The 21,770-nt window shown below is 38.4% G+C and overlaps 1 protein-coding gene, 1 non-coding gene and 1 pseudogene across 2 annotated transcripts in view; 1 reads left to right on the top strand and 2 right to left on the bottom strand.

The window, feature by feature from the left end:
- Nucleotides 1–9,814: 9,814 nt before the first annotated feature.
- UBA6 (ubiquitin like modifier activating enzyme 6) overlaps nucleotides 9,815–21,770 on the top strand; it is a 68,251-nt gene continuing 56,295 nt past the window's right edge. The window contains exons 1-6 of the mRNA XM_049790008.1: nucleotides 9,815–9,885; nucleotides 13,475–13,537; nucleotides 15,050–15,144; nucleotides 15,923–15,951; nucleotides 20,069–20,163; nucleotides 21,442–21,553. Of these exons, the coding sequence (XP_049645965.1) occupies nucleotides 9,815–9,885; nucleotides 13,475–13,537; nucleotides 15,050–15,144; nucleotides 15,923–15,951; nucleotides 20,069–20,163; nucleotides 21,442–21,553 (465 nt within the window). The remainder of the gene's footprint in view (nucleotides 9,886–13,474; nucleotides 13,538–15,049; nucleotides 15,145–15,922; nucleotides 15,952–20,068; nucleotides 20,164–21,441; nucleotides 21,554–21,770) is intronic.
- On the bottom strand, nucleotides 13,794–13,893 carry LOC126033210 (uncharacterized; annotated as a pseudogene).
- Nucleotides 20,804–20,910, bottom strand: LOC126033037 (U6 spliceosomal RNA). Its single transcript, XR_007504194.1, has one exon. It is a non-coding gene; the product is annotated as a U6 spliceosomal RNA (small nuclear RNA).

The following is a 21,770-nucleotide window of genomic DNA, read 5'->3' as shown; positions in this document are numbered from 1 at the left end:
AATTAGCATATATTTATACTCAAACTATGTGATATATCCATACAATATCATATTAATTCGCCCTAATCTATGAAAAACAAATAAAAGGAAAAATGGATTTAATAATACTTATTGAAGTGGCAAGTGTGATAGTAAAACAGTAAGGTGCTTGTCTTGCATGCAGCTGACAGTTCAATCGTCCGCATATCATATAGTCCCCTGAGTGTGCCAGGAGTGATCTCTGAGTGCAGAGCCCCAGGTAAGCACCGAGCACCACCACCACTGAGCCCCCAAATTAAAAAATAACAATAATATTAAGGATTATAATAATAATAATGTCAAATGAATACAAAATGCACATAGAGGACCAGTGAAAATTCACCATAATTTAACAGCATTTTAAAAATAGGTTAAATACAATTATATTTAAACTGGTGGTGTGGCTTAAAATGATATAAATATGAGGATAGTGAAAGAGAGCATACACATGCAGTTTTCAAAGATTCTGAAAAGTTGTTGTTGTTGTTGTTTTCGTGTGTGGGGGGGGGGGAGTTTGGGGAGGCAACCCCAGCAGTGCTTAAAGGTCTAGTAAACTCAGGGCACTATCAGAGCCATGAGATATCATGGATCAAATTTGGATCTCAAGAATCAAGAAGACTATTCCAGCATTCGAACAATATCTCTGGCCCATATTTGAAGTTTTTTAGTACATTTAGTAGTTTGTGTGATTTTTTTTCTCCCATACCCAACATTGTTTAAAAGTCTTTCTCCACTGGTCCTATTTTTGTCACCATTGAGCTCTTCTCTTCTACTCTCATTTTGTTTTTGTTTTTGTTTTTGGGTCACACCCGGCAGCGCTCAGGGGCTACTCCTGGCTCTATGCTCAGAAATCGCTCCTGGCAGGCTCGGGGGACCATATGGGATGCCGGGATTCGAACCACCGACCTTCTGCATGCAAAGCAAATGCTTTACCTCCATGCTATCTCTCCTGCCCCCCCCTCTCATATTTTTAACTAAATTATATGTATAATCAATTATATCCCAACATTGAAGTTGAAATGGGAAAATTTTATTTTATTTTATTTTATTTTTTTGGGGGGGCCACACCGGTGATGCTCAGGGGTTACTCCTGGCGGTCTGCTCAGAAATAGCTCCTGGCAGGCACGGGGGACCATATGGGACACCAGGATTTGAACCAACCACCTTAGGTCCTGGATTGGCTGCTTGCAAGGCAAACACCGCTGTGCTATCTCTCCGGGCCCGAAATGGGAAAATTTTAAAGTCTTCAATTCTCAAAGTCAATTTTAAAGTATTACACACTAGTACAGATTTGTTAGTTCCCTTAGATCCCACATAGTGGTTGGCAACCTGCGGCTCATGAGCCACATGTGGCTCTTTCCACTTTTAATTTAGCTCTTCCGTGTGCCGGGAGGCCGCTCCAGGAGTTAGAACTCTGCTCCTAGCCTCTGTCAGTGCGCGCCCTGTGTGGCTCTCAAAATAAATTCCAATCGTGGTTTTGGCGAGATTTGGCTCCGTTGAAAAAAAAAGGTTGCCGACCACTGTCAGGAATAAATATATCATAAACAAAAGCTAGTATTTATGTCTCTTAATCATATACTTATTTCTAAAATGTTAACAATTCTTCCTTGCAGTCTTAAAGCAAATGTAACACACTCTTTAGCTCAGTAGGACTTGATATACTGAATAAAAATTATGTAGGTAATTGAGGCCAGAAAGATAGTACAGAAGAGTTCTTACCTTGAATATAGCTGATCTAGGTTTCATTCCTGGCATGCATATGATCCTCTAAGCTCACCAGAAGTGAGCCTTGAGCTAAGAGCCAGAAGTAAGTTCTAAGCATAACCAGGTATAATTAACCCACTACCAGCACCACCGCCAAAAAAGAAGAAAAAAAATCCAGGTTATACCCTCAGGTTATTGTGAGTAATGCACAGTAAGTGTTGGGGTACATACTTGTTTTCAAAGTAGTGTTTAGGTCAAAGATCACTAATTTTGTTCTTGCTTTTCTGTCACACTCAGAAATGTTCAAGAGTCACTCCTGGCTTTACATTCAAGAATTAATCCTAGAAATGCTCAGGGGACCATAAGAAATGCAGGGGATTCAATGGCAAGTTGGCAGCTTGCAAGGCCAGTGCTTTACCTACTATACTATCTCATCAGCACCAAGGCAACTAATTTTTGAGGGTAAAATTGTAAATAATGATTTTTAAAGGTACCTTGAGAAAGACAAGTGGGAACTTCTTGCATACAAAACTTAATTTCTTAAATTTTCAGATGTGCTTCACATATGAGTAGCATTTTCATACTGTAAAACATCTAGTAAAACTCATAAAAACAAGTTTGTTTTGCTCAAATTTTATTTTTTTCAAAAATTGTTTTTATCAGATATGTATAATATCATCTAAGGGCTATATTAAATGTTTCATAAATTTATACCAGCATGGATCAGATACATGTTTATATGTTCAAGCAACTGCTGTGATTATGATCTCAGGATTTTTTGATAAATTAACTAAGGACTATTTAGAATCTTAATGTTAAAATTTTTGGTCAATGAACAAAGCTAAATTTCTATTTCTATGCAGTTGATTTTTTTCTTCTAATTAAAACATAAGAGAGGCTTACAATCCAAACCAGACTACCAAAATATATAGTTAATAAGTCATGATTAATTTTGTATGTTTATAAGGAAGTTTATTATATCAAATACATACTCATCTTGTAAACACATAAAAATGATAATACCGAAATCGGATTGTTGAAATTTACTTCGATGCCTTTTTAATTCAGAAATGTTCTTAAGCCTCAATATGTAATTTAAAAAACTTTTTTCAGAAATAAGAATATATATATGAATGGTCTCACTCATCTATGGGTTTTAAGAAAAATGAAAGACACCCTTGTAATAATAATTTTCAGACACAAAAGAGAAAAGAGCTGGAAGTTCCAGCTCACCTCAGGAAGCTCACCACAAAGAGTGATGAGTTTAGTTAGAGAAATAACTACATTTTGAACTGTCCTAATATTGAGAATGTATGAGGGAAATGTAGAGCCTGTTTAGGGTACAGGCGAGGGTTGGGTGGGGAGGAGGGAGATTTGGGACTTGGGTGATGGGAATGTTGCACTGGTGATGGGTGGTGTTCCTTTTATGACTGAAACCCAAACACAATCATGTATGTAATCAAGGTGTTTAAATAAAAAAAAAATTAAAAAAAAAAAAAAAAAAAAAAGAATATATATATGTACCTCTACACATATAGTGGTCTATAACTTATAATGCAAAAAACATTTAAAGTTGTGAACTTCGTTGGTTATTTAGGCTTTTTTGTTTGTTTTGTGACCACACTTGGTGATGCTCAGGGATTACTCCTGGCTTTGCCCTCAGGAATTACTTCCAGAGACTGGTTTTTTTTGGGGGGGGGGTGGGGGGTGGGGGGGAAGGGTGTCCATATAGGATACCAGGGATCGAACCTGGGTCAGCCACATGCAAGGCAAATAACCTAACTACTGTATTCTCTCTCCAGCCCCCAATTTTTAGAGTTGTTTTTTTTTTTGTAGTGCCAGGCATATAAGGAAAATCTTTCTACTGATGAATTTCATCACTAGAAGGACATATTGGGAGTTCCGCTAAAATTCATAGCAAAAAGAGTAAATGTGGCATTAAATTAAAAGCATGCCATTTAACAGAGTATTAATATTTGATATTATAGTCATTTACAAAATTCCTAATCATAAAGAAGATGAAGACTTTCTATTTAAGAAAGAATAAGAGCTGAAGATTTAATTTAATTTTGTCAAGTAATTCTGTTTTAGTAGTCTCCTTTATTTAATATATGAAACTAGTTATAGTATCAGGAGAAAACTCAATGGACTGAATCACATATATCTACATATGGAGGCCTATTAAATGTCTACCACAAGCTCTTCCAGGTATGGTACTGGTAGCCCTCCTCGTAGATATCAGTACTGATGAGACAAACACCTAATCCGTGTTACCAGGAGTAGTCTTATGGTTCCCACACATCACTGGAAAGAACCCTCTCCCACCAAAAAAGAAAATTGCTTTTACCTGCATAAAAATTGGAATTTTCTCTCAAAATTTAGTTTACTAGATAAGTTACATGAGTAAATGGTATTTTCTTATAGGGTGTATAAACCTGTAAGAAATATACAAGAAATTTTCTAACAGTGATTTTATCTTAAAACTTACTTGGTAATCAGAAACTAATATATTCAGGCACTTAAGATATTTTTAGAATTTCATCTATTTTTCCATTAACCTAATTTCAAATGTAGAGTCAATTCTTTGAACTTCTCTTGCTACTAAATTGTACAGAAGACTAAATAAACAAAAAAGTTCAGGGCCGGAGAGATAGCATGGAGGTAGGGCATTTGCCTTGCATGCAGAAGGATGGTGGTTTGAATCCTGGCATCCCATATGGTCCCCCATGCCTGCCAGGGGTGATTTCTGAGTGCAGTCAAGAGTAACCCCTGAGTAACTAACTGCTGGGTGTGACCCTAAAACCAAAAAAATAAAAATAAAAAAGTTCAGCTTACTCAATATCTAATTATAATCAATAGACTTCAATCTCCAGTTTACAAGGAAATGTTTCCAAAAGCTGGAGTACATGCTTTGCATGCAATAATTCTGGATTCCATCTCCCATCACAGTATGGACACCACGCAATTCTGAGAGTTATCCCTTAGTATCATCGTTTGGTGTAACACTAAACAAACAAATAAATACAAAAACCATGAAATTTAGTCCTTATGGTTTAATTTTTAAAAAATCAAGTTTAAGGGCCCGGAGAGATAGTACAGCGGCGTTTGCCTTGCAAGCAGCCGATCCAGGACCAAAGCTGGTTGGTTCGAATCCCGGTGTCCCATATGGTCCCCCGTGCCTGCCAGGAGCTATTTCTGAGCAGACAGCCAGGAGTTACCCCTGAGCAACGCCGGGTGTGGCCCAAAAATCAAAAAAACAAAACAAAACAAAAAAACAAAAACAAAAAAAAATCAAGTTTAAAATAATTAGTTCAATTTTATAACATTTAAGTGCATTTATATGAACAAATGAATATGTGTAAAAAGCATTGATCATTATTTCTGAGTCATAACTTTCTTGTAGAGTACTATAATTCCAAATTTTCAAAGTTAGCATGTATTGTTTTTGTAAATATAAAAAACAATAAATTTTAAAAGTTGTGTGTGTTTGTTGGACTTATTATATGCATCCTTGTTTCTGTTACAATGTTTTTTGTTGTTAGTAGTAAAAATATAAAATTTTTCATTTCATGTTATGGAAAGCCAGAAGTAAACATCCAGAGCTGGTAAATTCAAGAGCTTTGAGCACTTTTCTCTGCTTCCTCTAGGCTGTACATTCATGACCAGGAAATAGTTGTATTCATTCTAACTATTAAAGAAAGGTAAAAAGGATGGCTTGCATTGTACCTCCTTACAAGAATCTTAAGATCTTCCTCTTAAATTGGCTATATTTGGAATATATGATTTATCCTAATCACAAGAAAAGAGAAAAATATAAGTACACATTCATCCATGCATACATAGGAATGTAAATGAAGTGGAGAAAAGAGGATGGAGAAAAGAGGATGGAGGAAAGTGTCTAGATCAAAATACTAAGCAAAGGACAGCCAAGAAATCATATTAAATATACCACCATTTTTTAGAAAATATACAAAAGCAAGTGAAAAGGAGTAATTTTAGAGTAACTATTACTTCCCCCACTTTTAGTGAGGAACTATAATTCACAACATTGAGAGTTTCATTCATACATCATTCCAACATCATATCTGCCACCCCGGCTTTCTCCAGCAAAGTCCAAAAAACCCCTTCCATCACACTTTTTGCCACCATTTAGGCTCTGTCCTATAGATAAACTCTCCACAATGAATCTGTTTTATCCTTTGATTGTTTTATCCTTTGATAGCTTCTCTTGAATTTGGAACTTTCCCTGAAAAGAGCCAGAAATCTGTTTTCTGGAGTATAATTTTTTAAAATTGAATTTACTTTATTTAAAGAGCATGTATCACATACTTGACATAATTGATTATAAAACATTTGTTTCCAGTAAGTGGAAGCAAAATTAGGAAAAAATAAAAACGAAGAAAAGGGAGAAAAAATAAAAACAGCAGCAAGAAAATTTGTGAAAATTATGGTATCTCTATAATGAGGCCATTAAGTCATTGTCCAATTTACTAAGCTTTATTTGCTAGTTGACCATTGTTATTTCATTTGTTTCTAAACATTATGTGATTTCAGATACACATTGAAGTCTAAATTGGCGTGTTCTACGGGTAAAAGAATTTTAAATAAAAATGGCGTTGTTCCCAGTACTATTGCTGTTACTGCAGTTTTTGTCAGCGTATTTTCAGTTGCAAGATCTTTGGGAAGTAAGGGAAGGTGGGGGAGGGTACCCACACTCATCCCTAAAATAAGTCCTGGTTATATCAGCCCAAACACCTGCATACTTGGGAGTTTGGGGCCAGATTAATATCTTTGCAAAGAGCTTTTGAGGAGCGAGGGATGAAGCAGGGCCATTGGTGAAAATGGCAACAGTGTGTGGTTGCTGCAAGAGGCTTCTGTCTTGCAGCGCCAGTGGGATTTCGGTGAATTCACTTCAGAGTGCGTTGCCTGGGCAGCGTATAGAAAAATATGAAATATGAAATAAATGAAACCACACGCAGAGTATGTGAGGTCAACACGTCTTCTGGCAGGAGTATGACAAGTTTGTTTTCCAAACAGAGGTTTTCATAGGGGGAAGCCAGCCACAGGTGCTGAAAAGGATGCTTACAATAACAAGGCAAGGTTAATTGCAAGAGAAAAGGCAGCTTTTAACAACCAACCGTAATTGCAAAACAAGGGTTAGGAGGAGTTAAGAAATATCTAGAAACTTGATCTTCCTGAGCTGGTCTCCATGTTTTTGGGGTCAAGCACAGGAAGAAACCAAATCTCCTAAAATGTGTTTTCCTATTTTCTGAGCAGAGACAATTTCGCCCTTGTTTACCAGAAACTTCAGCTGCAAGGACATATTTGAAAAACAGTGGCGCTAGAGGTAAGGTATCTTGCCTTGCAAGCGCTAGCCAAGGAAGGACCGCCGTTCGATCCCCAGGCGTCCCATATGGTCCCCCCAAGCCGGGGCAATTTTTGAGCGCTTAGCCAGGAGGAACCCCTGAGCATCAAACGGGTGTGGCCCGAGAAACCAAAAAAAAAGAAAGAAAGAAAGAAAGAAAGAAAGAAAGAAAGAAAGAAAGAAAGAAAGAAAGAAAGAGAGTAAAACATTCTCTGAACTTTTAGGGTTATATATATCCATAAAAGGGGTTCTCTTAGTAATCTTTGGTGCTGTAATTTCTGAGCCAAATTATTTGATAGAGGCCACAATTTTGCCTGAGATAATGCCAAGCATCTCTTTGGAAAGTCCTCAACCATCCACGCAGGGGGAAAAATGGCGTCCATCTCTATTGGGGTCAACAGGCTTTCCCCCTATCTCTACCTACACTAATGGGAATGCACTCTGGGAGGAGGGCAGGCTGTTCTAGCACTGGTTTATATTGGGACAGTCAGTGGAAATTTTTTCTTTTTTTTTCATATTGATATTATTGTGTGCATATATTCTATATATCCATAATATCCATCTTGTATTGGGACCTTGATACTGCCCTACAAAGCTCATTTCTAATATTTTACTGCCTCAGTCCCAACCCTTACTTCCCCCCATCCTCCCATGTAGGTGCAGCTAATGACATGAAGCTCACCACATAGAATGGTAAGTGCAGTTAGAGAAATAACTACATTGAAAACTATCATAACAATGTGAATGAATGAGGGAAAAAGAAAGCCTATCTGGAGTACAGGTGTGGGTGGGGTGGGGAGTGGGTAGATCTGGGAAATTGGTGGTGGGAATCCTGCACTGGTGAAGGGGGGTATTCTTTATATGACTGTAATCATACAAGTACAATTATATTTGTAATCACGGTGTTTAAATAAAGATAATAAAAAAAGAAAAAGAAAAAAAAAGGTGTCCACAGCGGGCCTTTTGAGGAACCCCATGGGGGATATTGCAGTTCTCCCCACCAGGAAAATCTAAGGATACCTCTGGTGGGCTGAATTCCTCTAAAGGTGTATGATGCCTTGGCAGATGATGGGTCCAGCAGGCCTGACTTCAGCAAGGCAAGACCAGCAAGATTTGGACAGCCCTTTCCTCCTGAGATGGCCAGTTTTCAGCCTTGCAGCTGAATGTACCCATAAATTTTCATGGCTTGGTTTATATCTCTTCCAAGAACAGAGTGAGTCTTTGAAGATGGCCAAGTGCAGCCATGGTGACTACATAGTGGGCATGTTTGGACTTCCTGGATATGTTATTCCTTTTGGATCTAGATTTAGTGGACTATGAAATCTGACTCTACTCAGTTCAAGAACATGAATTTAGCACAACATTTGAGAAACAAGGGAAGGAATGCATGCCTCAGGCCTGGGTTCAATTTGCAGCATTACATGGTTTATTGGTGCTGCTGGGGGCAGTCCTGGAGTAACTGCCCTGGAGGCCCCAAGTATCACAAGTGTGCTCCAGGTATCCCCAACACTATAGGACCTAAGCAGTATAATATTCTCTAGCCACTGTGCAGACTCAATGCTCACTGGCTGAGATTCAATACTGTGAAACTGAGCACCTCTTCTGAGACCATCAAAATGAGCAACAACAAAAAAAATTAGGTTTGAGTTCTACAATTAGAAGATAAATAGTAGCCAATCATTGCGGATTATAAAAGCATTCTCGAAAAAATGTCACAAAATATGATTGACTTAATGGATGGCTAGAGAGGAATCTTTTCACACTGCATGCATATATCTAATCACATTTCACACTTTAAAATCTTATTATTTTATTATTTTTATTTTTTATTACCATCATTGCAATAGTGCTAAGTTTCAGGGTTTTGATGAACAGTTACTGCACTTTCACAATCACAAAAGTACCCAAAACCATTACTACTCTCTGTGCCTGCCCTCCTCTACTCCTCTCCTCAAATTGCTTAACCTCAATTTTGCATTCAAAGGTCAAGTAAGTTGTCCTCAGTAGAGTTCTCATTACTCTTTGTTTAAATTAAGCAATAAGGTCATTCCATTTGTCTTCATCCTGTCCTTTTACTTCACATGTCCTAAGCTTCCATTCAAATTGCAACAATTTGCAAGATTTCGTTTTTTATTGCTGCATAGTATTCCACTATATTTATATATCATAACTTCTTTATCCAGTCATCTTTTGGTGGAAATTTGCTTACATATCCTATTGTATTCATCACTACAGTGAACATAGGTTTACCTATCTTCAAATTAATATAGATTCCCAGGTTGAAAATTTTGAGGCTAAAAATGTAACTAGCAGTTCATCCAAGACACAGATATTTGGAGAGACAGGAGAGATGCCTTCCGCTTGCTAATAAAAAATCACTGGTGATTTGGTGACGCCATACCATCATTTTGCTAGCTACGGGGACCCTTTGAGCTTGGCCTAACCCCCCAAAATAACTGAGTCACTAGACAGTCTGGTTACCACTGTATATCACCTGGGCCCAGCTAAACTCTCAAACTAAAACCTGCTCAGCAGCCACCAGAGGCCACACCCACACCGGAAGCCACGACAGCCCGGGGGGTTGATGGGAAACACGGCCTTTAAGGAGCTCCTTAGGGCCCGCCCCTCGAGCGACGTCACCGTCCACCTTTGACCCGCGCCGGGCCACGCCCCTTGCCTAGTTCCCTCGAGCGGGCGGCGACGGCGCACGCGCAGTCTGTGGCTGCGATGGAGGGAGCCGGGCGGGCAACCGCCACTCCGGGGCTGGAGGCGTCTTGCTCTGCTTGGGGCTCCGGCAGGTAAGGAGCGGGAGATGGGGGCGAGGAAGCGAGGAGAAGCTGGTGAGGAGAAGCCCCGGGGCGGGGGGGGGGGGGGAAGGACGTCTTGGAATTGAGCCTTTCGGGCGGGACGCGGGGAGAGCGCGGCAGGCCGCAGGGCCGGGCGGAGCGGCGCGGGGAAGCGCGGGGAGCGCGCGGGGCGGGGTGGTGGGTGTGGCGGTCGCCGGGGCGCGGGGCTCGGGGGAGCCCGAAAGTCGCCCCGGGCCGCGCTCCGAGCTTCCGGCGGGGCTGCCCGGCCCGAGTGGAGGTCGGAGCTGCAGCCCGGCGGAGGGTGGTTCTGTCGCCCAGGCCCGAGGCCACACATCCAGCCGCTTCGTTCTCTCTCCCGCAGGACAGGCTCCTTCCCGGGTCCCTGCGTGTTTCTCTCCACTGACTTACTCTTTGCCAAAGTAGGAGCAGACGGAACTCGGGGACCATGCATCGACTATCAGGACAGGCCCTTCATGCCCATATATATATATATATATTTTTTTTTTCTTTCTTTCTTGGCTTTTGGGGGTCCCGCCCAATCCTGCTCCTGGCTCTACGCTCCTGGCAGGCTTGGGATACTGGGATTCAAACCACTGTCCTGCGTGCAAGGCAAACGCCTACTTCCATGCTGTATCTCTCAGGCCCCTTATCTTTTTTTTTATAAGAAAAAATGCAGGCATACGAATTTTTTATTTTTAGCAAAAAGCAGTTAACTTACTGCTTATCTTCCCCTTGGTATTAAGATTCTGGACGAAAAGATGTTTGCACTTGTGAAAAATGGTGTGCAGAAGCGGGCAGGTGACGCTTTTATCTTTGGAGCAGAGAATTATATATATGTGTGTGTGTACATATATATATATATATATACACACATTTATATATACACATATAGCCAGCTCACAAATAGAATAAATTTTCAATACTTGATGTGATGGATGTGTAATTTTGAGTATGAGTATCCATGTGAAAGTACCTATGAACCAACCTATGATTCCCCCCCCCCTACGGCCCCATTCAGCCCTTTATCCCAGTGTAATAGGTACTGTAGATTTCTTAGACTGAATTAGATACCCATGGTGGTGAATATCTGAATAGACACTCATGCATGCCTTTGCTTAACACCCTCACGTTATCTTGGAGCTAACTGCAAACTGCTGGCCCCTTTAAGGAAAGGTTTTTATTTGTCCTAGATACCTAGCTACAGAAAGGACGGCAGAAACATTAGGAGTAAGCTAGAGTTTTCTGAAAAGTAATAGTAATATAATTAATATTGTTCCTTTTCATGTTCCCCTAAGTACCCTGTCCACTGATGCCCTCCCTCCCGCCAGCAAGAAAGCAAGAAATCGTACTAGGTATAAGAAAACCTACATAAAAATGTTTTACACATTTTGTTACAATAAAACGGGGTACATTTGTATTGTACACTTTACACACTAATCAACCTAACAATCTTAAAAGTTCGGGGGGGGGGCATGTTTTCTTCCATCCTATGTTTTTGATGTAATTGTTTTGGTTGTGGTCTGGCTTCTACTAGAAAAATGTTAGAAAATTTTAAAACTCCCCAGATAATGGCCAGAGAGACGTACAGTGGGCTGTGTGCTTGCCTAACATTCAGCTAATCCAGAATCCATCCCCAGTACCCCATATGGTCTTTAGAGTCCCCCAAGAGTGATCCCTGAGTGCAGCCAAGAGTCAGCCCTGAGCACAAAATTATGTGACCCCAAAAGAAAAAAAAAACACAAAATTCTCCAAATGATTCAAGTTTAAGGACCTTGGACTTAATACAGTTGTCCTCTGATTCTTTTGATTTGCTTTCATAGTTGTAACAAGGATTTTTTTTTTTTTTGGTCTATGCCTATTTAGTGAGAAATACAACATTTAATAATGTGTTTGGTAAAAATAAATGGTAATAATTTTATAACTCGTATTATTCTTTAACTTAGTTAGCCTTAGTAAATTTGGTTCTAAAGCTGAATTTCTTGTAACGATATTATAATTTTTTTAGAGCCATGTAATTGATAATTAGTACTTGTCAGAATCTGGAATGAATCAGCCAAGAGGATACTGAATTTAGCTGACAAGTGGCTCAAGTGTGATTCCCCATGTCCAGCAACCATTTCTTTCTTTTTTTTTTTTTTTTTTTTTGCAACCATTTCTTTATCCACATATTCAACCTGTTAGTTTTCTGTGTTCTGTGCTGTGAAAAAAAAAACATGAATTTCAGTAAGTTACCTGTCAGAAAAAATGTTTTTCTTGCTAGTTTAACTTAATTTTAAAATTTTACTTAATATTTAAATTGTATTTAATATTTTTGAGTATTTTATCCCCTCTACAAAAGGCAGAAGGTTGTGTTGTATTAAGAATGAGGAGCTAGACTGCGGTTATGGCTTGACCACTTACCTACCCTGAACTTAATCTCTTTGACCTCTTCGGCCCCAATCTTTTATTAATGTTCAGTGAAGGTATTAAAATATCCTTTTCTCATAAAGTTGTCAGGATTGAGTTATCCCAACTAAGCACTTAATGTGTCATAAAGTGTTACTTTTTACTGTGTTTATTGCCATAATTTTATTATTAAATGTCAGGTACTATTTTAACAGTTTCGAACAAAGTAGTGAATTCTTTGGGAGAATGAACCCAGGTAACAGTATGCAAGCAAGTACCCTACCTGCAGTATATTATCTTCCTAGAGTAGTGCATTATTTATTTATTTATTTATATATTTATTTATTTTGGTTTTTGGTTTTTGGGCCACACCTGGCTGTGCTCAGGGGTTACTCCTGGCTATCTGCTCAGAAATAGCTCCTGGCACCCACGGGGGACCATATGGGACGTCCGGATTCGAACCAACCACCTAAGGTCCTGGATTGGCTGCTTGCAAGGCAAACATTTCTCCGGCCTGAGTAGTGAATTCTTAATGTATCTTGCATTCTAAATCTAGGGGCAGATATATTAAATATAGCTTGGCAGGGAGTAGGTAATCTCTAAGTAGAAATGAAGGAACCATTTCATATCTAGAGTAAGCATGCTTGCATATGGTTACCTGGGTTTGATCCCCCACATCCCATAAGGTCCCTCAAATACTGCCAGGATCCCCGAGTGCAGAGCCAACAGTCAACTCTGAGCGTTACTAGGCATAGCCCCTCAAACCAAAGAATTCTTAGCACTAGCACATAGCCAGGAGTAACTCCTGAACATCACTGGGTGTGCCCCCAAAACCAAAATAAATAAAATAAGAATGATAAATCAATACCATGATCTCAAATTTCTTTTAATTTTTATTGTCAAAGTGAATTACAAATTTTTCACAGTAATATTTAAGGCACGTAGTGATAATGAATGAGGGGCATTCCCACCACCAGTGTTATCTCTCCCCCCCTGTTCCCAGCATGCATGCCCCTTCTTCCTCCTTCCTTGAACTCAATTTTAAGTCTAAAGTAATAAACAATAGAACATACTTTGAGAAATATTTAATAACTAGTGAACTGATCCTTTGTTTAATTGGGGATTATATAATAGAATGTAAACATGGGAAAACCTTACTTGCCCTTCTAAGTTACGTGTTTGTTTGTTTTTTTAGTACTAATACAAATTTGCCAGTCATGTCAACAGAATCTGTGGAGATTGATGATGCATTATACAGGTAAGAATTTGAAAGAAACAATGATGTAAATATATTCTAAGAATTTATCCAAAATTGGGGTGAGAGGTCTACTTACATCTTTAAATCTTAGTTGCTTTAGGTTTAGGAACTCTGATAATTACTGGTAACCATACAAAGTATACCTGTAATTTTGAAAAAAAAATTTATGGCCATTCATTTAAATTCATTCACTTTAGTTATATAGTAATATTTTATTTTTGGACAAGAATACTATTCTTTTGAAAATATAAGTATCTATTTTTCTTGAATGCTTTAAAATTTGCATGTCATCTTTGCACAGGGGGCATGCTAATCTCTGTATTATTCTAATATCAGTATATGTGCTGCTGAAGCAAGCATGACAATTTAAGTATCTCTTTTGTTTTTTGGGGGTCACACCTCGCAGTACTCGGGTTACTCCTGGCTCTGCTAAGAAATCCCCCCTGGCTGTTTTGGGGAATCATATGGGGTGCCCGGACGGGAATTGAACCACCATCTCCTGGATGTGTGCAAGGAAAATGCCCTACCGCTGCCCATGGTCTCAATGAAAAACCGTTTCACTTCAGTTTTTCAGACATTGGTTTTGTTCCCCTGCATCCCATATGGTCCCCTGAGTCTGCCAAGAGCGATTTCTGAGCAGAGCCAGGAACAACAGCCCCTGAGCATCACCAGTGTAGCCCCAAAACACACAAAAAGCCAATATCTACTTTTAATTTTCTATTTAGATTCTGTGTTTTGATTAAGTCTCATAATGACTAAAATTACTTAGTGAATGACTTAACGTCTTTTGTATTTTAACTTTTTGTTTGATATTTTTATTAACTTTTAAAATAATGTTCAAGTCAGATGGAAACAGACAAATACTATATGATCTACTCAAGTGAGATGTATTAAGACACAAATAGAGGAGAGTTTCCAATGAAAACAAACTCTTCAAGCTGAGCACAGACTTGAAGATACAAAGGAGTGGATGGGAGTGAGTTGAAAAGATCCAATCGTAGTGATGGAGAGATATTGATACTTGATGGAGATGTGTTAATATTGTGACTCGATAGCCACATAAAAAGTCACACATTTTATCTCAGTAAAGATTACATCTTATATAAATGTAAAACATTTACACTTATTTGTAATAATGCAGGGATGTATGCCCATGGTTTTAAATCTTTTTTCTTTTTTTATTTGTTTGTTTTGGGGCTACATCCGGCAGTACTCAGGGGTTACTCCTGGCAGGCTCGGGAACCATATGGGATGCCAGAAATTGAACCCGGGTCTGTCCTGGGTCTGCTGCATGCAAGACAAACGTCTTCTGTGCTCTCTCTCTGGCCCTCAAATCTTGTTTGTTTTTCAAAATATTGAATATGTTTAGAAATTATTTCATAAATTTTAAATGCTATGAAGTAATGTAAAATGAGTTTGTGATCAGGTGCCAGCCATGAAACTAATAGTTTGCAGATAACAGGGTTTTAATTTTGATTTTAAAATAATAATTTTTTTCATGTTTACTTACAGTCGACAGAGGTATGTCCTTGGAGACACAGCAATGCAGAAGATGGCCAAGTCCCGTGTTTTCTTAAGTGGTATGGGTGGCCTTGGTTTGGAAATTGGTAAGCAAAATTTTAATCATAATTTTATATGATACAAGTTGTACATAGTGAGACATTTTACTGTCTTGTTTTGCTTTCTTGTTTTGGATACAAACTCTTCATCAGATTTAGTTTAATTTTTTATCAAGACTAATTCTTCCCTTTTGTGATGGTAATAACCATTGATAATCATTTTGTTGACCAGATAGAGAATGCAGTAAGTAACATGCTTACCTTGGAATGTGGCTGTCCCAGATTCAACCCTAAGAGCACTGTAAGGGGTGATCCCTGACACCAGAGCCAGGATTCAGTGCTAAGTAATGCAAGATGTTGTTCAAAGAAATTAGATAATAATAGTATTTGATGTTCTTTTTATCCATTATTATGATAGAATGTACGTATATTTATAATATTTTGAAAAATATAAAGCAGGAGCCAGAGAGACAGCACAGCGATAGGCATTTGCCTTGCATGCAGCAGACCCAGGACAGACAGTGGTTTGAATCCCATTATGCCATATGGTCCCCAGAGCTTGCCAGGAGTGATTTCTGAGTGCAGAGCCAGGAGTAACCCTGAGCACCACAGGGTATGATCCAAAAACAAAAAAAAGGCAAAATACAAAGCAATTTTAAATATAATTTTCTGAATGTAGTGTGTATAATTAAATTTATTTTTCTATTTTATGTATTTGGTAAGAAATACACTTTTTGAGTTCTGAAAATTTTTCAGAAATGTATCTTAAGTTTTTGGAATATAAATCTAATATGGCTTTCTTAAATTATTTCTTTTTTCGTTATAGCAAAGAATCTTATTCTTGCTGGAATTAAAGTAAGTAATAATTAATAAAAATTAATAAAATTTAATAATAAATTTAAATAGTTTAAAAATAAAATAAAATTTAATTAATAAAAATTGTTAAGACTAATTTTTTATTAGTATATAATATTCATGCTTTGAGCTACTTAATCTTCATCTAGTATCAGAATTATGTCTATGCCTTATTGCTTTATTTTTATATTTTCCTTTTTTTGGTTTTTGGGCCACACCTGACAGCAGGTTACTTCTGACTCTGCCCTCAGAAATCACTCCTGGCAGGCTCGGGACCATATGGGATGCTGGGAATCAAATCCAGGTTTGTCCTGGATCTGCCGCATCCAAGGCGAATACCCTACTGTTCTATCTCTCTGGCCCCTCCATTTAACTTTTTTTAATTTTTATTTTGACCAAAGTGGATTACAAATCTTTCACAGTAATATTTTAGGTATATAATGACATTGAATCGGGCATTCCCACCACCAGTGTTGTCCTCCCTCCACCCCTTTTCCCAGCATGCATCCCCTCTACCCCTTCTTTGCCCCCTGGGCTGCTAGTATAAGTGGTCCCCTCTGTCTCTAGCTTGTTGTAGATTGGGCATTGATTCTGTTGTCATTTGCTTTGGATTTGGTGTTTAAGTCTGATCATTTTATATTTCTATTCAAATGTTCATATGACTGTTTGATCTTGGTACTCTCCATTATTTCCCCCTCAATTTGTGAGATGGAACAAGATGGGTCAAGTTATGTGCTTTTGTTTGAAGGAAACAAAAAATGGGGAAAGGGGGAAAAAGCAAACAGGCAAAAAACGGGAGTTCTTTAGAAGCTATAAATATCGATTAAAGAGAAGAAAGGGAAAAAGGAAGAAAAACATAACAATACAAAAAACATCAAACAAAACAAAAAGCACCACAGCAATAAAGACAACCCAACAATAACCACGGTCCCGAAATAAAAACAGATCAGCGCACAAAAACAATAACAACTAAAAAAAAATAATTTGTGCCTTTCTTTTTTTTTTTTGCATAAATATTGGAAATATTAGAAAGGTAATTCCCTTGGCCTAAGATGCAGGGTTTCTCTGCCCTTGAAGTATGCTGTCATGGGAATAACTCCAGCTCCGTACATGCTCTTTTACTCTCTCCAAGGTCCTTTTGTGCTATCTGGAAACTTTCTGCTCAGTCATAGATGATAAAATCAGGCCTCTGTAACTAGAGATCTTGGTATTTGCACAGTGATAGGATGGAGTCTTTATGTTTCTAGAAGTTCAGTTCCATCACTGTTGTTTTTTGTCTTGTTTTGTTTTTTTTGGGTCACACCCGGCGGTGCTCGGGTTACTCCTGGCTGTCTGCTCAGAAATAGCTACTGGCAGGCACGGGGGACCATATGGAACACCGGGATTCGAACCAACCACCTTTGGTCCTGGATTGGCTGCTTGCAAGGCAAACGCCGCTGTGCTCTCTCTCCAGGCCCCCATCACTGTTGTTTTAATCAGTACACCTGGATTCGAACCAATCACCTTTGGTCCTGGATTGGCTGCTTGCAAGGCAAACGCCGCTGTGCTCTCTCTCCAGGCCCCCATCACTGTTGTTTTAATCAGTACACCTGGATTCGAACCAATCACCTTTGGTCCTGGATTGGCTGCTTGCAAGGCAAACGCCGCTGTGCTCTCTCTCCAGGCCCCCATCACTGTTGTTTTAATCAGTCTTCTATAGTTGGTCTTGGGTTTTGCACCTGTCCTAGGACAAAGCCTAACATAAAGTCATTGTGTTTTCAGAAGTTCTGCTCAGTTGAAGTTGTCTCAGTGAGACCTCTGGAATTAGGGATCTTGTTTGTTGTCCAGATCGTAGGCCGAAGCCTAGACTAGGGTCTTTTTTATTGGTCCCAGGATAAATTCTGCCCAGTCATGGTTGTCATATACTCAGTCCTCTACAGATAGCGATCTTGGCTTTTGCACAGATCAAAGGATGACATGTCTTCTGAATTCATCTTATTGTTAGGTGTTGAGATAAGACAAACCTGCTCTTAAATCAAGTTACTGCCATTTTCTCATTGTCAGGATGTAATATCAAAACTGGCTCATGTTGGTGTCAGAGCAGAATTAAGAATGTCCCAGAGAGAGTTTGGTACCTGGAGATACTGCAGAGAACTGTGTCAGTTTTATGTCTGAGATCTAGGGTTCGGGGTTGGACAGTCGCTGTCTAATCACATGGAGTCTAAGTTGGGAACACATGACATATATTCAAGGTCGGAAGTGCCCTGTATTGTAAAATGTATGAGTTCTTATCCCTAGTAGATAAGAGCTTGTTTCTTCAAGTAAAATTTCCTCCTTTTTAATACGCCTTTGCAAAAAGAAATGGTGATATATTATATTGCTGATGCATTTGGGGGTGATAGTATCAGGTTCCACATCCCTATGCCCTGGTTTTGACCTGAGCTCCATTTAAGTTTTAACAGTTTTTTTTAAAGGAGTGCCATTTATATTTAGACCAACTCACTTCTGGTAGGCCTTATAGACAGTTATGTGCTTTGGCACTGCACTGAGATGCTAGAGGCCATGTAATGGAGCTTGGGCCACACCCCGTTAGACCTGTGTAGAGAGGCACCTGGGATCAAACTAAGGGCCTGAACATTCCAGACAGGTATCCCACCTTTTTGAGCTAAGTCCTTAACCCTTTACTTTCTTTTTCTTTTTTGATTTTTGGGCCAGACCCAGCAGTGTTCACAGAGCTTAATATCTAGCTCTGCTTTCAGGGATCATTTCTGGCAGGCCCAGGAAACCACATGGGGGGGAGCCTTACCTCCCTTACCTCTTTGGGGAGCCTTACCTCCCTTACCTCTTTCCAGCTTGGCAGCTTGGTATTTTATTTTTTTCCTTGTTATTTTTGGGCCACACTTAGAGAGAAGCTCAGGACATAGACCTTGCTCTGAGCTCAGTCCTAGCAGTGCTCAAAGTTGACAGTGATTGAACCTGCTGTACTCCCTCTAAGGATTTTTAAATCCTTAATATATATCCCATTTAGCTTTGGTGGACAATTATGCTATTGTAATATGTGTAATCCTTATTCCTGTTCATCTTTATTAAAGTGTCATTTTTTTAACCTTGCTTTTTATTGTTTAACAACCTATTAAACTGGAGTTCTGAATATTACTGGATTACTCTATAGTGATATATATTCATTTTTCCTATTTTTCAAAAATAACTTTAGGTAAACATTGTATAGAGGAATCATATTTTTATATACATTTTCCCATTGATAAACTTAAGGGTTTTTTTTTTTTTTCAGTCTTTTGCAATTATAATGATACAGTTGAATCTCTTGTCTTAATTTTTCCAAGTGTGCCTTTGGGGTTGATCCTAATACTGGTATAAATGCATGTTTAAAGGTTGCTAAATTACTTTGTGTTGAAGCTGTGATATTTTACATTTTCACCAATAATGTCTCTGAGATTGCTTGATTCATCCCATTTCTCCTGACGGTATAATCGGACTTTTGTATTTTTCCATTCTGACAAATGAAAAAACATATTTCTCAAATGTATTTTTATATAAAATCCATTTCTTCTGCAATATGTACCTTATTTATATATCTTGTCCAAGATATTGATATATTTTGTCCTATTTTCTATATTAAGATTTTCCAATTAGTCAATTATCTATATTTTTTTAAATGTGGAACATATGATAATGTTCATTATGTGAATTTTTGTTTTTGTTTTTTGTTTTTTCCTTTTTGGGCCATACCGGGAAGTGCTCAGGAATTACTCCTGGCTTTGCACTCAGTAATTGCTCCCAGCAGGCTCAGGGGACCATATGGGATGCCGAGGATTGAACCGGAGTTAGTCCGGGTTGGCAACATGTAAGTCAAACATCGTACCTCCGGCCATAATTATGTGAATTCTTATGATACGCTACTTTCCTTTTTTTTGGTAGTTTTGAAAGGATTTCAGATGTTTATAATCATCATCCTCAAATGGTTCTAGCTTTATAGCCTTTAATTCATATGCCTTTAATTCTTTTATATAATTACACAAGATAATATTTCCTATTATGTAACGAGTATGATAGATAATAAATATTATTGTATAATTCCTAACTTGAACAGATACATTCCTTATTTCCTTGTTTGAAGGAACTTACAGTTCACGATACAGGAAATTGCCAACCGTGGGATCTAGGAACCAATTTCTTTATCTGTGAAGATGATGTTGTTAATAAGAGAAACAGGTAATATTTTGATTATCATATTTTATCTTTCATAGTCTTAAAATTGGATTATAGTATCCCAAACACCATTTCTGGTTAAGGTTCCCATCTGTAAAGCTGCCAACCTTGGATCATTCCCAGTACCACACTGATTCCCTATTGCCAGATGCATCCCAGGAGAACCCAAAACAGCAGTTGGGTGATGAGTTTAATCCCTTGTACTATGAGCACAAGAGCTACCACATCCTCACATTGAACTACCAGCACCCACATAGCCAAGTGAACTACCAGCACCCACATAGCCAAGAATAGCCCAAAATAACCCAAGAATATGCCCTGAACACCATTTGAGAGGCTCCATTTTATCCCCCACATCTGTTTAGTCAAAATTGTTTTGTCAATATTTTCTTAATAAAAATAGTATGACATTTTAATTTTGTAAAAATAAGATTTTGAGGGAGGGCATTTGGACTACACCTAGCAGCATTCAGGGGTTACTTCTAGCTCTGCACTCAGATATCACTGTTGGCAGGCTTGGGAGACTATATGGGATATCAGGGATTGAACCTGGTCTGGTCTGTCCCGGGTTGGCCACATGTAAGTCAAATGCCCTGTCCACTGTGTTTATTGCTCCAGCCCCCAAAATAAGTTTTTTTTTTTTTTTAATATGGAACGCTTAACGAATTTGCTTGTCATCCTTGCGCAGGGGCCATGCTAATCTTCTCTGTATCGTTCCAATTTTAGTATATGAGCTGCCAAAGCGAGCACAAAATAAGATTTTTTTTTGGTCAAAATTTTTATATAGTCATTTTGCGAAATAGAAATGAACTTTGTAAGATAAGATAGTTAAGATAGTTAAAGGAGGTCTTTTATTTTTGAATCATGAAATGATATGAGCTAGGAATTTTATATTAGTAAGGATATATCTAGAAATCGGTGGTATTCTACATTTCAAGGATTATATAGTTGGGGCCGGAGTAATAGTGCAGTGGTATGGTATTTGCCTTGCACGTGCCTGACCCATGAAAGATGTCAGAGTCCTCGGTTTGATCCCCGGCATACCATATGGTCCCCAAAACCGGAGCGATTTCTGAGTGCATAGCCAGGACTAACCTTTGAGCATCACTGGGTGTGGCCTAAAAACAAAGAAGAAAGAAAGAGAATAGTTAAAAGATAATTTTTGCCTCTTTTCCTTTCTTACAGTTTAAGTTCCCGCTGAAATTTAGTTCTCTCTGATGTCATTAATCTCATCTGAAAAGCATGAGTGTATTGACAATAACAAAGATCTTTTATTTTTAGGGCAGAAGCTGTACTTCAACAAATTGCAGAACTAAATCCATATGTTCATGTCACATCATCTTCTTTTCCTTTAAATGATTCAACAGATCTCTCCTTCTTACATAAATACCAGGTTAGTACTTCATTTTAGATTTATGTTGACACATTACTGACAAATCATAAGTATAAATATGTGATAACTAATTGAGCCTAGTGTATTGAGCAAAACAAAACAATTCAGGTTAAATGCCTTACATCAGAACAATACCTCTTATTTGTTTATATATATATTTTTGGTTTTTGGGCCACACCCAGTGACGTCCAGGACTTAGTCCTGACTCGCTCCAGGC

The sequence above is a fragment of the Suncus etruscus genome, chromosome 16 (assembly GCF_024139225.1).
Source record: "Suncus etruscus isolate mSunEtr1 chromosome 16, mSunEtr1.pri.cur, whole genome shotgun sequence".
NCBI lineage: Eukaryota > Metazoa > Chordata > Mammalia > Eulipotyphla > Soricidae > Suncus > Suncus etruscus.
Note: the sequence above shows the minus strand (reverse complement) of the source record. Positions and strands in the feature narration are given on the sequence as shown.